General features: G+C 39.4%; 1 protein-coding gene across 9 annotated transcripts in view; it reads right to left on the bottom strand.

Moving 5' to 3' along the window:
* The window catches only part of NBEA (neurobeachin), a 954,039-nt gene that overhangs the window by 42,039 nt on the left and 892,327 nt on the right, over positions 1-19,673 (bottom strand). For all 9 annotated transcript variants that reach the window (XM_080658500.1, XM_080658501.1, XM_080658502.1 and 6 more), the window contains one exon: positions 55-144. In XM_080658500.1, the coding sequence (XP_080514626.1) occupies positions 55-144 (90 nt within the window). The remainder of the gene's footprint in view (positions 1-54; positions 145-19,673) is intronic.

Here is a 19,673-nt window from a genome sequence, read left to right as displayed (position 1 = left end):
TTTATCTATATCCAGCTATAAGAAAGAAAATTTCAACAAGCTGATATGTCTTACCAGGTGCATGGCAGAGCTCCGAGGCGGATGTGGCTCAATAAGTAACTGAGATGGTGTCTGTCCAAAGTTCTGTATCTGTGCCTCCATGGCCTGCAGGAGAAGGGGAGTGATTGTCATAATCAATAGGCATCAATGAGAGAGGTCAAAACACTCTGACAATGCAAGTGTATCCCAAGTCAGCCATGAAGGAAATCCAGAAAATTCACTGGGTGCTCTTCTCTCAGAGTCATCCAAGTGTTAGTATTTTGTAGACAAGCTTTCATCTCCTTCCAAATGTGCTTCTGCTAACCAAGTCACTATTCTGACTTAGAAGCTGGGGTTAATTGTGGAAATGTTAACCTGTGAGAACATGCATGCAGCTAAAGACCAAAGAACAGAAGAACCTGATTAACACTAAATACAACACATATACCTCAATAAAGTCCTTTGTAAGAAGGAATGTATGAAGGTCTCTAATGAAATAAGCTTCTGGAATCTTTATGGGAATAAAGAAATGAGACATAAAGTCCACAGACAACACAAAATATAATTTAGAAAAATCACATGTTCTAATAAATTCAGAAGGCAATCAGTAGAAATAACACTAAGTTTTTTGTATGATGATTAAATGTAGCAAAACGTTCACTACAAAAATATATTTTAACATGCTATGCTGCTTTAAGATGAATCCTGGAATATTATTTTAAGGTATAAATTTATTATTTTCAAAAAGTTTCTGAAATTCTAGAGAAAACTAACCCAAAGAGGATACCATTATTTGACCATCCTGAGCTATGCAATATTTCATTATGGCCTATATAGATGGAAATATTAATGAGATTTTAAGGCTTCTAATGAATAAAAATTATTTTAGACCCCATATTATCTGGACTGTATAGTTTTTATTGTATGTATGTCAAAGAGATAATCTTGAGAACTAAGTATATCTTCTATATGTAAATTCTACAGGCAAAATATTTCAATATATTAAGCTAGACTAATGGAAGTAATTTTCTGAAATATTATATGTAATTTAATTCAACAAGGAGAACCACATTATTTACTATGATCATTACTCTGTTACCATGCTAATTTGCCCCCTAAATAATGTGCCATTTTGTTGCACATAAAAGTAAAATATGAAAATCATTGCTGAGTGCAGGTAAGTTGGTAGATGGCTCTCAACACAATACTGCCATTAATCGTATCACTAGCTACAATTCTCATTTATAAAGTACTTAAATTTAACAACCTGTCCTCTTAGGCTGCAATTCAAGAAAATACTTTTCAATAAAAGTGTGAATTTTCAAATTTACTAGCAATATTAACCATGAATGCATCATTATCTGCCAGATTTTAGCATAAATGGGGCTTTGGTTCTTTTACTTGCAGAGGCATTAGGATAAATTATTAAATCTCTTTTAAGTGCTGCCCAATTTTAATGTATACACTTATTTGCATGGTGTCCACACATATGCAAAGTGTGACTATTTACCTTAATTGTACTCAAACGATAACAGCATATTTTATCATCTCAAGGCAAGATTTATGATTGTATAATGGGGAAGTGATCATTTCTGGCTAGGTTCACGTTATTAATAAAAAACTCATGAGAATTATTGAAAAAAAGGAGTACTTTTATTGTTAAAGCTGTCATGATTAGAAAATGTCTAATACCTAGCTCAATGTATAATGAAGAGCTCAAGTCTCTCTAACAATAGAGACTATTGCTTGTACTTTTATTCCTCAAGAAAGAGGACCAGGATGGGACTAGGGAGACTGATAAAATTAAACACATTTAAATATCTGGATTAGTGCCTTTAACTTAGCAGGTTCTTAGCAACTTCAATGTTCCTAAAAGGAATGAATCAACAAACATGCTTTGCTTGACTTTAATGTTTTTCTGAAAGAAAAGTATTAAAATTATACTAGAAAATATGAAACTGATTTAATTTCCAGAAATCTTCCAAACAGCTCTCTTCAGTGGGTCCTGTCTCTGATCCTTTTTGGACTGAGGTAGAATACACATACATATGTCTTAAATGAATCTCAAATGGCATCAGGATAAATTTTAAGTTGTGATCAATCTCACCTTTTTATTAAGCCATCTATTCATACATTGAACATGTCACTAAACTGAATCCCTTTTCCTTGTGATCTAAAGGTTCTGATTCTAATAATTACCTTTTAGGTATCTTGTAATTCTGCCTTGTAATAACTCCTTATCCTCTAATTTAAAAATGTGTAAGTCTTGCCCTGGACAGGTGGTTCAGTTGGCTGGAGCATTGTCCTATCCACCAAAAAGTTGCGAGTTCAATTCCTGGTCAGGGCACATACCCAGGTTGCTGGCTGGATCCCTGGTTGGGGCAAAGCATCTCTCTCTCTCTCTCTCTCTCTCTCTCTCTCTCTCTCTCTCTCTCTCTCTCTCTCTCTCTCTCTCTCTCTCCTTCCTCTCTCACTAAAATAAATAAAAACATAACCTTAGGTGAAGCTTAAAAAAATACAAGTCTTTCCAATCTTGAAAGAGCATGCTGTTTCTCCTAAGTTCTGTTTCTTGTCATTACCAAAATGTATGAATGGAAAGTGAGCACCTACTTACTTTCTTCACCTGCTCCCCCATCATGTGTTTCCTATGCTCCCCCACTTTTAAAATGCCATCAAAGTCTTCTTTATTGTCAAGAAGGAAGAGTGCACAAGGATGTGCAACCAATGGAGCATAGCCCTGGAACAGTTATTCTAACTACTCCCTGATGGGGGAGAAGACGCCTCCCTTCAGGAGAATCTTGGGCAGGGTTCTAGCTCCTTCCCAGACTTTCTAAATCATAATGAATGCCATCCGTATTCTCACAGCACCCCTCTTTATTGTGGAGTTCAACACAATTCTTCACATGACTGTTTGGTCTGAATCACTGCAGGTCAGGACTGTGATTTAGTCCTACAGAGTCCAAAAGTATTTGCTACATTTAGAAGTGGGGCAATGGTGGGGTATTTGTGCAAAATCTGAAAGGTTGCCTAGAAGAAGGAAAGTAGTAGAGAAAACTTAGAGTTCTTTACTTTTTACAATTCGGTACCACAAAAACAATTGACAAAGGTTTGTTAAGTTGCTACTCTATGCCAAGGGATACAAAATCAGATACCAGACTACCTCAGGAAGGTTTCACCCTCTAAGGTCATAAGATGAGTTAGCAAATCAGGGCATGTGGCAGATAGAAGGACCACAGTGGAGGCCAGCCCAGAGTGCCAGGGAGCCAAGGGGAGTGATTGTATATTAGACTCGGTAAAAGTAGGAGGTAGGGACAGTAGGGCTGTTAGAAAAAAGACTTTCAGAAAAAGGGCTAAACTGAGGTATGAATGTTGAGTAGGAATTAGCTAGTCCACAGCATTAAATATCAAATATTTTTTGTAGTGTAGAATGACTTCTTAATGATAATTAAGTAGGAAGAAAAGCAAAGAAGAATGTGAACTAAGTTATGCATAAGGGAACAAATTAAGTGAATTCAAACAGTGTAATTTTCAGATTTCATACAAATGTATGACATATAACTTTTATCCAGCTCTCTTTGTTTTCTCACTTATTTTTCACAAGCTCTCGCTAGTCATCTTCCACTATGTATGGCTGCGTCATCTGTGCCCTGTACAACAGTGTCTAGTTAGGGGACAAATGAGGGATAAAATCTACCTCAATGGCCAGAAAAAGCAGCACCTTTTGTAATCCATCCTCCTAAAGAGGGTGCCTTTTTATTTGCATGAGGGGCCATATGTGCTGCACGTAGCTGTGACATGTGCCTTATTCCTTTACCTGCTCCATGTCTTGCTTAATTGCTTTTTTTTCCTTCTTGACTTCCCTCCCAAGGAAATCCTATATCCTTTATGAATAAAGATATGTAACTGGGATTAAATCTTCAGAAGAGGAAGAAAATATGCCGTGGGGTATGGATATTATATGTGTACCTATTAATATGAAAGACCTCACAGCCAAGGTAACAATAAATGCAGCAACAGTAAGTCAAAGTTCAGAACAATCTTCAAATACATTCAAAAAATTCTAAAAGAAAAAATTACTTTTTAAGTGAATGAGTGTGCGTTTCCCCTCTCATTATATTTAGTAGTAGATAAAAACTTTAGTTAATCTTGTCTTTTCCACAATGCAGCTAAATTTAACCAGATTTGGTTAAATTTGTAGAAACTTTACAACTTTTAATTTTTTTTTATAAGTGTTATTTAGTATTGTCTTTCAGATGAAGTGCCATCAGGTCTAAGTGCTATGAGAGAGACAGTATGAGGAAGCTAATAAGGTGGCTGTCAAGTGACCAGTTTTATCTATTTTTCTTGGTGTGTGCAATTTTTAAAATTGTTTTCCAGAAAAGTCAGCATTTTATGAAGTACTTCAGATTATGCTACTCACAATACAAAATATCAGACTATGTCCACATTGCTAGTCAATTATTAAGAACTAGAAGCCCGGTGAATGAATTCGTGCACTGGTGGGGTCCCTCAGCCTGGCCTGCTCCCTCTCGCAATCCAGGACCCATCGGGGGATATCAGACTGCCAGTTTTGGCCCCAGGCATCGGGCCGAAACTGGCAGTCCGACATCCACCAAGGGATGTAGTAGTGCGTGAAGCAGCAGGTGGCCAGGGAGGAGCCCAGCCCAGAGCCACACCACTTCGGCTCATCCCAGCCTCTCTATGCCTGCTGCTTGGTAGCACTGCCACGGAGGTGGGAGAGGCTTGCACCATCGCAGTTGTTTTTGCCAGCCATGAGCCTGGTGTCCAGCGCCCGCCGGTCAGCTGAGCCGCACTCCCACTGTGAGAGAGCACTGACCACTAGGGGGCAGATTCTGCATTGAGCATCTGCCTCCTGGTGGTCAGTGTGCACCATTGCGACTGGTTGACCAGTTGTTTGGTCATTTGGTCGCTTAGGCTTTTATATATACAGAGATTTTCAGAAAGGTCAAGAAAAAATTAGTAAAAGTGATTACTTGGGAGCACAGGGAAGGAATTTCAAAAAATTTCCTCAGTATTATGTTATCTCGCTGTACATTTCTTACTCAGACTCATAGATAGAGAGTAGGCAGACAGCTCTGATGGGGGTGGGGGTTGGGGGTGTTGTAGAGATTGAGCAAAACAGAAAAATAGAGAGAGAACTCATAGGCATGGATAACAGTGTGGTGTGTGCAGGGCGTAAGAGGGTGGGTGGAGGTGGAAGAGGGCATAGAGGGGATAAATGGTGATGGAGAAAATAAAATAAAAATTTTATTAAAACAAAATGATCTCATGTTACTGCTTTAAAGTAGATACTATTCTTTGTACAAAAAAAAAACCATAAAACTTAGACATAAAACTAAAAATATATGTGATTTATATCATCTTTCTGTCCTATCTCCTAGTCTACCAATTCTATACCAAATAGAAAAACAAAAACAATGGGTTTTTGAGAAGTCTACAAGATTAAAGAAAAGATTACTTAATGGCAGACTATATTTTAACTGATAAGCTTTGCTTCTGGTGTATTATTGTAATAAAACAATATTATATAAAGCATTACTTTTTAATGCTGGAAAAACAGGACCAAAATAAATCAAACAAATAATATCTTCAGTTTGTTAGTTCTTGCTTTATAGACATTAAACTATATAAAATATTAAAATTTTTATATCCAACTGCTTCTAATTTTTCATAGAAACTACAAAATAGAAGAACAAACATGTTTCCTTTGTTTTAACAATCAGCTGCATTAAACCTAAGTCTACACTGTACCAGCAAAGTTATTAGAATATTTAAGCAAATATTTGGTAAATTAATTAAAAAGAATCACATTTGCTTTAACTATCAGACTGTGCTAGAAAATATGAAGGAGTAGAGTCTGATTTGTTCATTTACCTGCCCCAGTGCTTGCTTTTATTCTTTTAGTAGAAACCTAAAAAAATGAAGAGGAGACTTAATCTTCCTGCTACTTTCTATTTCCTCTTTGCAATGATGATTTGTAATGATGATATTACACAATTGACTTAACAAATAATAAATGTGAAAAAAAACAAGCACCCCTATCCATTGGATATAAAATGCTCTATCCAGAACATTTTCTTCAAATTAGGTCAATGCCATAGGTGGCAGGATCACTCAATTTTTCAGCAGGTCTTTTGAATAACATTGTTTCATTAAATGTTGTTTCCTTATAATATTGATGAGGTGCTGTAGGAACTTAACTTTCATTTATATCAATTAACATACAATAGAATGTGCTTCATTTAAAGTGCATGTATTTTTTTTCTTTTTTGTTAATCCTCAACCGATGATATTTTTTCCATTGCTTTTTCAGAGAGAGTGGAAGGGAGGGAGGGAGGGAGAGAGGGGAAGGGAGGGAAGGAGGGAGGAAAGAAGAGAGAGAGAGAAAGAGAGAGAGAGAAAGAGAGAGAGAGATAGAGATCCATGTGAGATGTAAGATACATCAACTGGTTGCCTCCCGTACGTGCTCCGACAGGGATGAGGTGGGGGGAAGGGAGAGAACCCGCAATCCAGGTACATGCCCTTGACTAGGAATTGAACCCACGACCCTTTGGCGTGTGGGCTGTTGCTCTAACCATTGGGCAACCAGCCATGGCGAAAGTGCATGTATTTTAATGTAGTAGGTAGTGGCTGTCCTACTCTGGATGCTTTAAATAAGTCTGCTCATCCTAGAGTAGTGACTTACTCAGGAGGAACAGAGAGGTTAGCGGGACCATTTCCTTGCTCCTGGAGAACTAGTCTCCAGGCACTGCATCCCTGGTGCTTCTTGCTCTCTGGCTTCCCACTGCATTCAGCCAATGAAAGTTCAGGACAGGAGATAGGAAGGTGAGGTATTTATTATATGGTCCCTGCTGACAATTTGGCAGCAGCTGGGATGCATTCCTCTACCTGAGGTCACAATTCCTGTTAGGTGACCACTTTCCCAAGGCTATTTCTCTCTCCAGTTTCTGGTAATGGCTCCCTCCCCTCCCTTGTAACCTCAAGACTAGGGATAAATATCCCTGGGTGATTCAGCTTCTTTTGTTCATCCACTTTATCCTGCCCATATCTCTGTGAATAAGACCATTATTAAACTCGCTCTGTTATCTTTAAAAAGGTTTAAATTGTTGTAACACATACATAACAAAATTTACCCATCTTAACCAGAAGGGAGTGGCAAAAAATATGCAAAGTGATGAATAGCAAGGACCTACAACCAAGATTACTCTACCCAGCAAAGCTATCATTTAGAATTGAAGGTCAGATAAAGAGCTTCACAGACAAGAAAAAGCTAAAGGAGTTCATCACCACCAAACCAGTATTACATGAAAATGTTGATGGGTATTCTTTAAGAAGAATAAGAATAAGAATAAGAATAAGAATAAGAATAAGAATAAGAATAAGAATAAGAATAAGAATAAGAATAAGAATAAGAGTAAGAGTAAGAGTAAGAGTAAGAGTAAGAGTAAGAGTAAGAGTAAGAATAAGAATAAGAATAAGAATAAGAATAAAAATAAGAATAAGGAGAAGAATAAGAATGAGAAGAAGGAGGAGGAGGAGGAGAAGGAGGAGGAAGAAGAGGAGGGGGAGAGATACAAAATATGAATAATAAAATGGCAACAAATACCTATCTATGAACAATTTAATCTAAAAATCAAAACAAATGAGCAAGGAATCTAATGAACAAAATAAACTGATGAATAAAATAGAACCAGAGGCATGGAAATGTGGAACAGACTGATGAATCTCAGAGGGAAGGGGGATGGAGATGAGCAGGGGGTGGGAAGATATTAACCAGAGATACTAATTAATATGCATATATGCATTACCTATGAACACAGACAATAGGGTGGTGAAGGCTGGGGGAAGGGCAGGAACCTGGTGGAGGGGACAATGGCGGGTGGGAAATGATGGAACATCTTAATACTCTCAACAATACCAATTTTAAAAAAATGCAGGGATTTTATTTTTATTTTTATTTGTTTTTTTAATTTATTATTTTAGTTTAGTAAAACTCATAATTATGGGGAGAGAATTAAGATAGTTTTAAGAAATGTTTATCAAATGTTCTGTTGATCATTTTTTTTTGCTGTTATTTTCTTTTTTTTAAAATAAATCTTTATTGTTCAGATTACAGGTGTTCCTCTTTTTTTTTCCCCCCATAGCTCCCCTCCACCTGATTCCCCACCCCACACCATGCCCTTACCCCCAGCCACTGTCTTCATCCATAGGTGTAAGATTTTTGTCCAATCTCTTCCCACACCCCTCACACCCCCTTCCCCCTGAGAATTGTCAGTCCACTCCCTTTCTATGTCCCTGATTTCATTATATTCACCAGTCCATTCTGTTCTTCAGATTTTTTATTCACTTGATTTTTAGATTCACTTGTTGGTAGGTATGTATTTGATGTCATTTTGTTGTTCATAATTTTTATCTTTACCTTTTTCTTCTTCCTCTTAAAGAATACCCTTCAGCATTTCATGTAATCCTGGTTTGGTGGTGATGAACTCCTTTAGCTTTTTCTTATCTGTGAAGCTCTTTATCTGACCTTCAATTTTGAATGATAGCTTTGCTGGGTAGAGTAATCTTGGTTGTAGGTTCTTGCTGTTCATCACTTTGAATATTTCTTGCTACTCCCTTCTGGCCTGCATAGTTTCTGCCGAGAAATCAGCTGACAGTCGTATGGGTACTCCCTTGTAGGTAACTAACCATTTTTTTCTTACTGCTTTCAAGATTCTCTCTTTGTCTTTTGCCCTTGGCATTTTAATTATGATGTTTCTTGGTGTGGTCCTCTTTGGATTGCTCTTGTATGGGGTTCTGTGCGCTTCCTGAACTTGTAAGTCTATTTCTTTCACCAGGTAGGGAAAGTTTTCTGTCATTATTTCTTCTAATAGGTTTTCAGTATTTTGCTCTCTCTCTTCTTCTGGCACCCCCAAAATTTGGATGTTGGTACACTTGAAGTTGTCCCAGAGGCTCCTTACACTATCTTCATACTTTTGGATTCTTTTTTCTTTTTCTTTTTCTGGTTGGGTGTTTTTTGCTTCCTCATATTTCAGATCTTTGGTTTGATTCTTGGGATACATTGATCTACAGTTGAGTTTCTGTATATTCTTTATTTCAGACAGTGTATGCTTAATTTCTGACTGGTCCTTTTCCATTTTTTTTTTTTTTGGCATTCTCATTAAGTTCCTTAAAGGTCTCACTAAGTTCCTCAGCGGTTTTTAGAAGATTCTTGAGTAACCTTATAAATGTGGTTCTGAACTCTATGTCGTCCAGTAGTTTGCTTTCCTCCATTTCTTTCATTCATGACATGTTTCTTTGTCTCCACATTTTGCTGCTTCCCTGTGTTGATGGAGTGGCTTTGTGTGGTAGGTGACCTATAGGGGCCAGTAGGTCAGCCTCCCCAATCACCTGAGGTGGACGCTCTTGGTACACCCCTTTGTGGGCAGAGTGCAAAGTCTTGGTGTAGTTAAGCCTTGATTGCTGTTGGTACACTGGGAGGAATTGACCTCCAAGCCAATTGGCTGTGAGAACCCGCTGTGTCTATAATGGAAGAACTGCTGCACTGGAGACACGCTTATGGTGCAGGACTTGTTTCAATGGGGCTTTGGTGCTCACTGAGTCTGCCTCTTGAATGTGTCACTTATGGATGTGAGGAGTTGAAATCTGGTGTCTCACACTGACCACTAGGTACACTGGCTTCTGGATCTCCAATGGGGTGCATGTCAGCTACTGTCTGAGGCCACCCAGCAGGAGCTACAGCGAGAACTACAGTTTTCTCCTCTTTGCTTGGGGTTTGGAGGTTTTGGAGCTGTCTGACCCGGGCTGCAAGTTTGCTAGGTTAAGCTGTGATAGGGCAGGCCATTCATATGCTAAAGCCGCTGCTTGGAGCTTGGGTGGGTTTGTAGGTTGTGCGGGGCGGGGTCTCAGGGCGTCACTAGGCTAGGGCGTGGCAAACAGCGATGGCTGCCAGTTAGCTGGCTCTGCATCTCCGACCACATCCCCACATCCCGCGCCCCAGTGCAGTAAACAATTATTCCTGCACGCAGCCCTGCAAGCAAGCCACTCTCACTTTCCAACCCGATGGCAGACAGTCCAGCTTCTCCCCGTAGGAGTTTGGGTCCCCCGCGTCTCCCCAGAAACTGGAGTTCCGAGTAATCGGGAGCTTGTCTCCCTTCGGGTTGAAAAAAGCAGCGTTCCCAGTCGCCCGCCGCCAGCCCGATTCGCGCGCCTCCGTACCTCAGCTTTTCAGTGCTTGTGCACGTCTCAATGCTCTTTTCTCTTTCCTTCTAGTTGTAGAATTTCCACTCAGCCAGCTTTCCCGTGGTTCTGGGTGATAGACGTTTTGTCTTTTAGTTGTAGTTTTGAAATTGTTGTGCGAGGCAGCAGTTTAGGTGTTTACCTATGCCGCCATCTTGGATCCTCCTCCTCTGTTGATCATTTTTAATCATGTCTCAGAATACTTGGCCAGAAGAAACCTGAAGATCCCTCTTATGAAGACAGTTAGGCATCATGGCACTTAATGGACAACATTGTGTTACAACCCCCTCAAGTGATCCCAAAGGGTGGTGTTGATATCCCTCGTCATATCAAATAAAGAAGTCAGAAGTAGGGAAAGAAAAAAAAAAAACAAAGGATAATAAATTCATAGAATGCATAAGCAATGCTTAGAGGCCATCAATGTTGTCACTATGAAAACCTTCATTTAGATCATCAGGATGAGAATGGGTTAATATTCTTCCTTAAAAATTTTATTAATTCACCTTCTAGGAAAGCCAGCATTAGAGCTGTTTTAGTTAAAGACATATATTTCAGGTTTGTTCCTGACAGACCTATTATGTCAGTTCTCTGTTGTAGCAAGGAATATTTCAGCAAGAAAATAAAGTGAAAACTGAAGTGAACCATGGGCAAATTTTCACTATGGCACATCCACAGGTAAGCATAATTATTCCTGTCAGGTAAAAAATAATTGAAAATCAAAGAAAATATCATCTTAGAAGACCAAGAAATATTAGTAACAGAAAATTAGACTAAAAACACATTTTTTATGACTACTGGTAATATTAAATGTATTTAATATTTCAATATTTCTAGCATAAATCCGTATGTATTTATAAATAAATGGCATATCTGTTCTAAAAGTTTGAGAGCAAATTAGCCTTTTATGATAGGCTTATATGTGTATACTTCACATTGTCAAACAGAAGTCATGTAAATAAGTTTCCAGTTTGGCAATATCAACTGTAGATATTTTGATATTGAGATATAAGTTATTATTATTTTTCTTTAATTCTTTATAGTTTAAAGTGTTACATATGTCTCCTTTTTCCTCCATTGACCTCTCCCTGGCCACCCCACTCCCATCACATGCGCTAACCCCCCTAGTGTCTGTGTCCATTGGTTATGCTTATATGCATGCATACAAGTCCTTTGTTTGATTTCTTACCACCCCCCACACTCCCCTACCTTCCCTCTGAGGTTTGACGGTCTGTTCCATGTTTCTCTGTCTCTGGATCTATTTTTGTTCATCAGTTTATGTTGCTCATTATATTCCACAAATTAGTGAGATCATGTGATATTTATCTTTCTCTGACTGGCTTATTTCGCTTAGTATAATGCTCTCCAGTTCCATCTATGCTGTTGCAAATGGTAGGAGTTCCTTTCTTCTTACAGCAGCATGGTATTCCATTGTGTAGATGTACCACAGTTTTTAATCCACTCATCTGCTGATGGGCACTTAGGCTGTTTCCAAATCTTAGCTATTGTAAATTGTGCTGCTATGAACATAGGGGTGCATATATCCTTTCTGATTGGTGTTTCTGATTTCTTGGAATATATTCCTAGAAGTAGGATTACTGGGTCAAATGGGAGTTTAATTTTTAATTTTTGGGGGAAACTCCATACTGTTCTCCACAGTGGCTGCACCAGTCTGCATTCCCACCAGCAGTGCACGAGGGTTCCTTTTTCTCCACATCCTTGCCAGGACTTGTCCTTTATCGATTTGTTGATGATAGCCTTTCTGACAGGTGTGAGATGATACCTCATTGTCATTTTGATTTGCATCTCTCAGATGATTAGTGACTTTGAGCATGTTTTCATATGTCTCTTTGCCTTCTGTATGTCCACTTTAGAAAAGTATCTATTTAGGTGTTTTGCCCCCCCCCTTTTTTTTTACTGGATTGTTTATCTTCCTTTTGTTAAGATGCATGAGTTCCCTATTTTATTATTATTATTTAATATGTTTTTTTTATTTTTAGAGATAGAAGGGAAAGGCATAGAGAGATAGAAACATCGATCAGAGAGAAACATCATCCATCAGCTGCCTCCTGCATGCCCCCTACTGGGAATAAAGCCCACAACGTGGGCATGTGCCCTGACCAGGAATCAAACCAATGTCCTCTTGGTGCATGGGTTTATGCTCAATCACTGAGCCACACCAGCAAGGCAAATCTGGAGATTATTATGCTAAGTGAAATAAGCCAGTCAGAGAAAGACAAATACCACATGATCTCACTTATATGTGGGATCTAATGGACAAAATAAACTAACAAAATAAATCCAGAGGCATAGATGTATGGAACGGACTGACAGATGTCAGAGGGGAGGAGAGAGGGGTGAACTAGATGAAAGAATGTGAAGAGATTAGCCAAAGAACACATGCATATACCATGGGCACAGACAACAGTGTGATGAAGGCCAGATGCAGGGATACTGGATGGAAGTGGGCAAAGTGGGGAAAGAAATGGGGGACATCTGTAATAGTGTCAACAATGAAAACCCATAAATAGATTTAAATCTAGAGGTAGGAATCAGTTAATATTCATGATGGTATTTTTACTTTTAATAAATAAATATCCATCATGAAACATTTTAACAACAAATTTGAATATCTTGTTATATCCTTGATAATTTGTTTCATGGCCTAATTTTTTTCTTCACTGTTTTGTTTTATATGGGAGAAGACTAAGACTAACAAATTTACATTAATAAAAGTGATTAAGATATTAAAAAATAATTTAACACAGCTTAATAAAATGAAAATACACATTAGATATCCCTTAAATTTTTAAGAATCACTTTGGAACTAAGAAGAATATTATCCTGGAAACAAATAAGCATTAGTAATTATTCTGTTATTTTTATATTCCTAGAAAAGAATGGGACTAAAGAAAACTTGACTTGAGAATCAGGAGAACTCACTTAAATGCACACTCTGGCTGCATAGCTGAGTGTTGGAAAAATCATTTAATAAGAGCTTTAGGCTAGGTCAGTGGTCAGCAAACTCATTAGTCAACAGAGCAGCAAACTGCGGCTCATGAGCCGCATGTGGCTCACGAACCGCATGTGGCTCGCGAGCCACAGTTTGCCGACCACTGGGCTAGGTTAATGTTTGTTTGTTTGTTTTTTACTGGGAATGTATGTGAAATGCCTGGGGAGATTTTATTTCCCCTAAAATAAGTCTGCTTGATCCTTTTCCCTACGTATTCCAAGATGCCAATGGGATGGGGAAGGGGACAGTGTATTAGATGTGATGAGATGGATATGGCATTTGAAAATACTAGTAGTTGAGGGGTGAAAGTGGGGGTATAGATGAAATAAGAGGTCAATTTTTTTAAATTGGGTGATAAGTACATAGGGGTTCATTACACCATTCTCTCTATTTCTGTAGGGAAATAAAGTTTACTAGGCCATTCTAACACACTTTTAGTAGAGCAGTACTTCCTTAGCTTTACTATTTCAAACAAGTCAGCTAGGACCTCCTTAAATGCATGTTCTAATTCAGTAGGATGGGGCGGCCTGAGAGTCTGAAGTTCAAACAAGTTCCCAGGTGATGCTGATATTGGTGGTTTCTGGACCACATTTGAGTAGCAAGGAGGTAGAAAACTGTAGGACCAGATAATTACTAACCTAAGCAGGCCATAAGATGGAGTTGCTCAGCCATAATTTGGTAGGAAAAATATAAATAAAATCACATAATTTTTTATTAATATGTAAAAATGGATAAGAAAAACTATTCATTATCATATTTAAAATAACTACTTAGCCAGTTGAGCTCATCTATGGAAAAAAAAGCATCTAGTTCATGATGTACGCCAAGACTTAAGACAATTAAAATAATTTCTAATATCCAACAGATCTAGTGTTTACATATTAAGAAGAGCTTTGCACCAGAACTGTTCTGTCATGTTTCTGTCCAGAGGCTATCATGAAAGAGATTATTATCAATTACTGTTTTACAAGTATAAAATAAGTTAAGCCATCCAATTTTTCTCAACCAGAAATCCGAAGCAGTCAAAGAATGTCAATTTTAAATATGACATAGAGAAGAAAATTATCTGTTATTCTGACCTCTAATTTCTTGACATTTTAATGCCATAATTGCTGTGATTAGTGCTGCTTCATGATTTCACCTGTCAAGGAACAATCAATAACCTTAAGCTATTTATCCAATTTTAGCTCAAAATGTGGGATTTCTTTTTTTACAAAAGGGATAGTCATATACTAGATATTTCTCTTTTAAACCAGTGTTTAATTTAAGGATTTAAAAGAAACATCTTCCTTAGGCTAGTTGGAGTTTGGTGGAGATTAATTGTAATGAGCTTCCTTTGGTTTTATTTATGTAAAAAGTAGTCATCTTAGCATTTAAAAAATACTAAGATAAATATTATCAAATAAAGGTAATGCACTTAGCTTAATACAAGGATTAACATTTTGAACACTGCTTTTTTTCCAAGAGCATAGGTAGGTATCAATTCTCTGGAGTCATAGCACCACAGTGCAGACCTCCAGGAAGTCAACACTGATGTTTTGAAAGAGGTGGTGTGCCTCCCAGAGGACCTCCTCACAAGGGGACTGTGTATGTAAGGGCACAGATGATCACCAAACAGTGACTATGCTATGCTTCATTTTACTTCTCTACAGTTCTTTCTTCTGACAGGAGATGCTAAGTGCTTTTATGTTGGGAAACATATGCACTGTATTATCCCTCCTTTATAAAGAGAGCAAATGAGGTGGAGTGAGACTAATCAGTTGGCCACATTAGATAGCTAAAGGATTCAGCTGATTTATCCTTTGTTGCTGGTTCTTAAATGTTAGTGCAGAACTTTTGTTGTGGGAATATGTTAGGTTAGTGGTAGAGGAGATAAGGGTAGGGAGCGGGGAGAGAGAAAATTAACTCATATCCCATAAAATCACTTAATCTATTGACACATTTAATCTGCTGAGTTGACACAGGTCCTAGGGTCAGGGCAAACATCTCTGCTGGTGTATGTTTGGGCCTATCCTGGCTGGGGAAGGAAGTAACTTGTGTTCCAGGTATATGTTTCCTCACCTAGTATTCTGAAAAATAAGAGTTATTGGGTCTGGGAGGCAAGTATGGAGCCTAGGGAAGGAGGACACATGCCACAGAATGATTCTCAGGGTTTCTCTAATGGAACCTCAGTATTCAGCAGTGATGTGCTAGAGGAGAGAGTCCTGAACTAAAGTACCGTAGCACTCAACAGTCTGCATCACTACGAGGCCGTCAGGAGCAGTATGTTACATATTGTTCTGATGATCTATATAATAAGAAAAACCCTGTGGTTGAACCATTCCCAACCAAAAGAAAAATTTTACATTACACATTTTCATCTAATGACTCAGTAGGAAGTTCTACAGTTTGACAATTAAGACCTGTATATTGTTTCTTTCACTGTCCAAAGCAATGGTGTGGTATTTTGTAGAAGCAGGTATTTTTTTAAGGACTCAAATAATAAACACTATATCCATGTAAAGAAAGTCTCAGTTCTGATTCCATTTTCTCTTTATTCTCTCATTAATTTCCCCTCTCATTTAAATATTAAAAAATCTTCTATTTTTTTGTCAATTTTAATGTGCCTTGCACTTTCATTACATGCAATAAGCTTAAAATATTTGTATTTGTCCAAGAAGATTATCTTGCAACTTTCTTTATAAGAACAGAACTTTATAATGGATAAAGTATATAATAAAATATTCAGGAGCAAAAATGTCTACAATATTTAAAAGTAAAAAAAGTAATTTGGAGTTGGTCTTGGAATAAAATAAGAAGCTATTTTAATAATTTTCTTTTTTTTATAATTCTAAAGTATTGGTTTTAAAAGGAGAATGTAGTTTGTAAGGAGTTTATAGAACTGGGTGTGTTAAGCAAAGGTGTATTTTTAAGAGAATAATTAAGCTCAGTCAGAATTATCTCCTACAAAATAATCTTATAGTTTGAACACAACTGGGGAGATACTAAATTAGGTGAGTGTAATGTTTTGTAGAGAATATCCCTATTTCACCAACTAATTTTATTATATCTGACTTCTCTCTAATTCATTTATTATCTGTCTCTATCTTTTACTCCTAGCTTCAGGCAATAATTCTACTTCCTTGTGTACACAATATGCTATAATATTGCACTTAATACCATGCTTGCGATGTGTTTTCTGAATTTTAGCCGTAAGGGTCCAATGATCAATGATCATGAGGCATGTCCCTTCTCTTTCCTCTTCTTGGCTTGAAGCCATACAAATAAAGTAATTTTGGTTTATAGAGGTATGTAAGAAAAAATTTTATGCATGCAAGTTCTTCTTGTAGGGCTTTATTTTTCCAAATCTACAAGTTTTCCACCTCTAAAATTAAAAATTAAAAAGCATTTCACTGAATGAAAATGTAGAAACGATTGCGTTTTGCTTAAAGCAGATGGTAGAAGGAAGACTGGAATAGAGCTTCCTTGCATTGACACTTATGTAGCAGCTGTTGCATGTTCATTCTTTTCACCTATCTTAAATCATGTTATGCAATGTGGAAGTGATTTACATATTTTATCGGAATATTTTCACTAAAAATACTTATACAAATACTATAACACAGCAATTTTCAACCTGTGAGCCACAAGAATTTTTAAAACATGCAATACCTATTTAGTCAGGGGCACTGACCTCTTTTCCCTTGGATTGTCAAATAAAAAAATGACAATAGCCAACACAACAATAATCACTGTGAATGAATCAAAATTATACCAATTTTTTGTCAGATCAGCAAAAAATATATCTTTTTGGTATGCTGCAGAATTTTAGTAATTAGTTCATGTGTGCCATGAAATGAAAAAGGTTGATAATTGCTGCTATAATATATAATTTCCAACTGTTCACTATAAAATTTTAGGGTGAGAACATATGGGAATAAAATACTATAGCATCATCTATTCCATTGATGTATTTTTTGAGTATTCTTTCTAGAAGGTTATCATTTTGCTTTTATTTAAAAAAAAAACACTGGCAGATTATTTTTATGTGAACTATTATCTATCTATATACAGTAGGTCTTTGGGTTACATTGTTGATCCATTCTTATGGTGCAACGTAATGCTATTTTCGCCATAAGTTGGGAACTCACCTACATAAGCACCTACGTCACTCACATGGAGCACATACACAGCAGTAATGAAGTGAAACAGTAAAAAATATTTAAAAGAAAGATAACAATTCCTGACCTTTACTTGTGGTAAATAAATAATAAAAACATAAAGCACATATGTACATACGTCAAAATGATGGAATTTTTTTTTTATAAATAAACTAGAGGCCCGATGCACAAAATTTGTGCACAGGAGTGTGTGTCCCTTAGCCCAGCCTGCACCCTCTCCAATCTGGGACCCCTCAAGGGATGTCCAACTGCATGTTTAGGCCCAATCCCACCCGGGCCTAAACGGGCAGTCGGACATCCCTCTCACAGTCCAGGACTGCTGGCTCTCAATTGCTCACCTGCCTGCCTTCCTGATTGCCCCTAACCGCTTCTGCCTGCTAGCCTGATCACCCCCTAACCACTCCCCTGCCAGCCTGATTGATGACTAACTGCTCCCCTGCCACCCTGGTCACCCCTAACTGCCCTCCCCTGAAGGTCTGGTCACCCCTAACTGCCCTCCCCTGCAAGCCTGGTCACACTTAATTGCCCTCCCCTGCAGGCCTGGTCACCCCTAACTGTCTTCCCCTGCAGGCTTGCCCACCGCCCAACTGCTATCCCCTGCAGGCCTGGGTCCCCCCCAACTGCCCTTCCCTGCAGGCCTGGTCCCCCCCAACTACTCTCCCCTTTAGGCCTGGGTCCCTCCCAACTGCCTTTCCCTGCAGGCCTGGTCGCCCCCAACTTCCCTCCTCTGCTAACTTGGTCACCCCTAACTGCCCTCCCCTGCAGGCTTGATTGCCCCCAACTGCCCTCCCTTGCAGGCCTGGTCCCTCCCAACTGCCCTCCCCTGCTAGCCTGATTGCCCACAACTGCCCTCCCTTGCAGGCCTGGTCCCTCCCAACTGCCCTCCCCTGCTGGCCTGATTGCCCACAACTGCCCTCCCTTTAAGGCCTGGTTCCTCCCAACTGCCCTACCCTGCTAGCCATCTTGTGGTGGCCATCTTGTGTCCACATGGCGGCAGGATCTTTGACCACATGGGGACAGCCATCTTGTGTGTTGGAGTGATGGTCAATCTGCATATTACTCTTTTATTTGATAGGATAGAGGCCTGGTGCATGGGTGGGGGCCAGCTGGTTTGCCCTGAAGGGTGTCCCGGATCAGGGTGGGGGTTCCCTTGGGGCATGGGGCAGCCTGGGTCAGGGGCCTGTGGTGGTTTGCAGGCGGGCCACGCCCCCTGGCGACCCAAGCAGAGGCCCTGGTATCTGGGGTTTATTTATCTTCTACAATTGAAACTTTGTAGCCTGGAGCGGAGCCAAGCCTTCTGCTTGCTCCGTGGCGGCAGCCATTTCTGTTGGAATTTATGTATCTTCTATAATTGAAACTTTGTAGCCTTAAGCGGAGGCCTGGGCCGGCCAGGGTGTGTGGAAAGCTTGGCTTCCTCCATCGCCTGGGGCAACCCTAGCCTCCTGCTCTTTCCAGCTCTGTGGCTGCCGCCATTTCTGTTTGGATTTATGCATCTTCTATCATTGAAACTTTGTAGCCTTGAGTGGAGGCCTAGGCCGGCAAGGGCAGGCGGAAAGCTTGGCTTCCTCCATTGCCGGGGAAACCCAAGCCGCCCTCCTGCTCTCTGTGGCCATAGCCATCTTGGTTGGGTTTATTTGCATATTTGCTCCTGATTGGCTGGTGGGCGTGGCTGGTGGTCATGGCTTGTGGGTGTAGTGGAGTGATGGTTAATTTGCATATTACTCTTTTATTAGATAGGATGGGAGATGGCGACGTAACCACAAAACAATGTACATAGAGTCCGATGAACCCGAAAACTGCCTATATGTAAAATCCTAATATGCAAATAGACTGAACGGCAGAACAACTGGTCGCTTGATGCGCTGACCACCAGGGGGAGCAAGCAAAACATGGTGGGCATCAGCAGCAGGCGGCAGAGCACTGAATATGGTGGGTGTTGGCCGCGGCAGAATGGTAAAGCAGGTAAGCAGGGGCGCCAGACCAAGGTGGGGCACCAGTTGCTGTCATCAGGGCAAGCCTCTGGTGGTTACTGAAAATTCTTTGCTCCCATGTGCCACAGTCCCACCCGGTGCTCACACCTGCTGCTGGCGCCGGCCCCACTTGCACATGCTGCCAGCACTGGAGCCACCGTTCGCACCCTCAATCACTAAGCACCGTCAGCGGGTGCGAGCAGCAGCTGCCGGCCCTGATCGCCCCTCAGGACTTCTCTACCTCCTCCTGCTCCT

This window comes from Plecotus auritus (assembly GCF_963455305.1).
Source record: "Plecotus auritus genome assembly, chromosome: 3".
Taxonomy (NCBI): Eukaryota; Metazoa; Chordata; class Mammalia; order Chiroptera; family Vespertilionidae; genus Plecotus; species Plecotus auritus.
The sequence above is the reverse complement of the archived record's forward strand: the minus strand, read 5'-3'. Positions and strand labels throughout refer to the sequence as shown.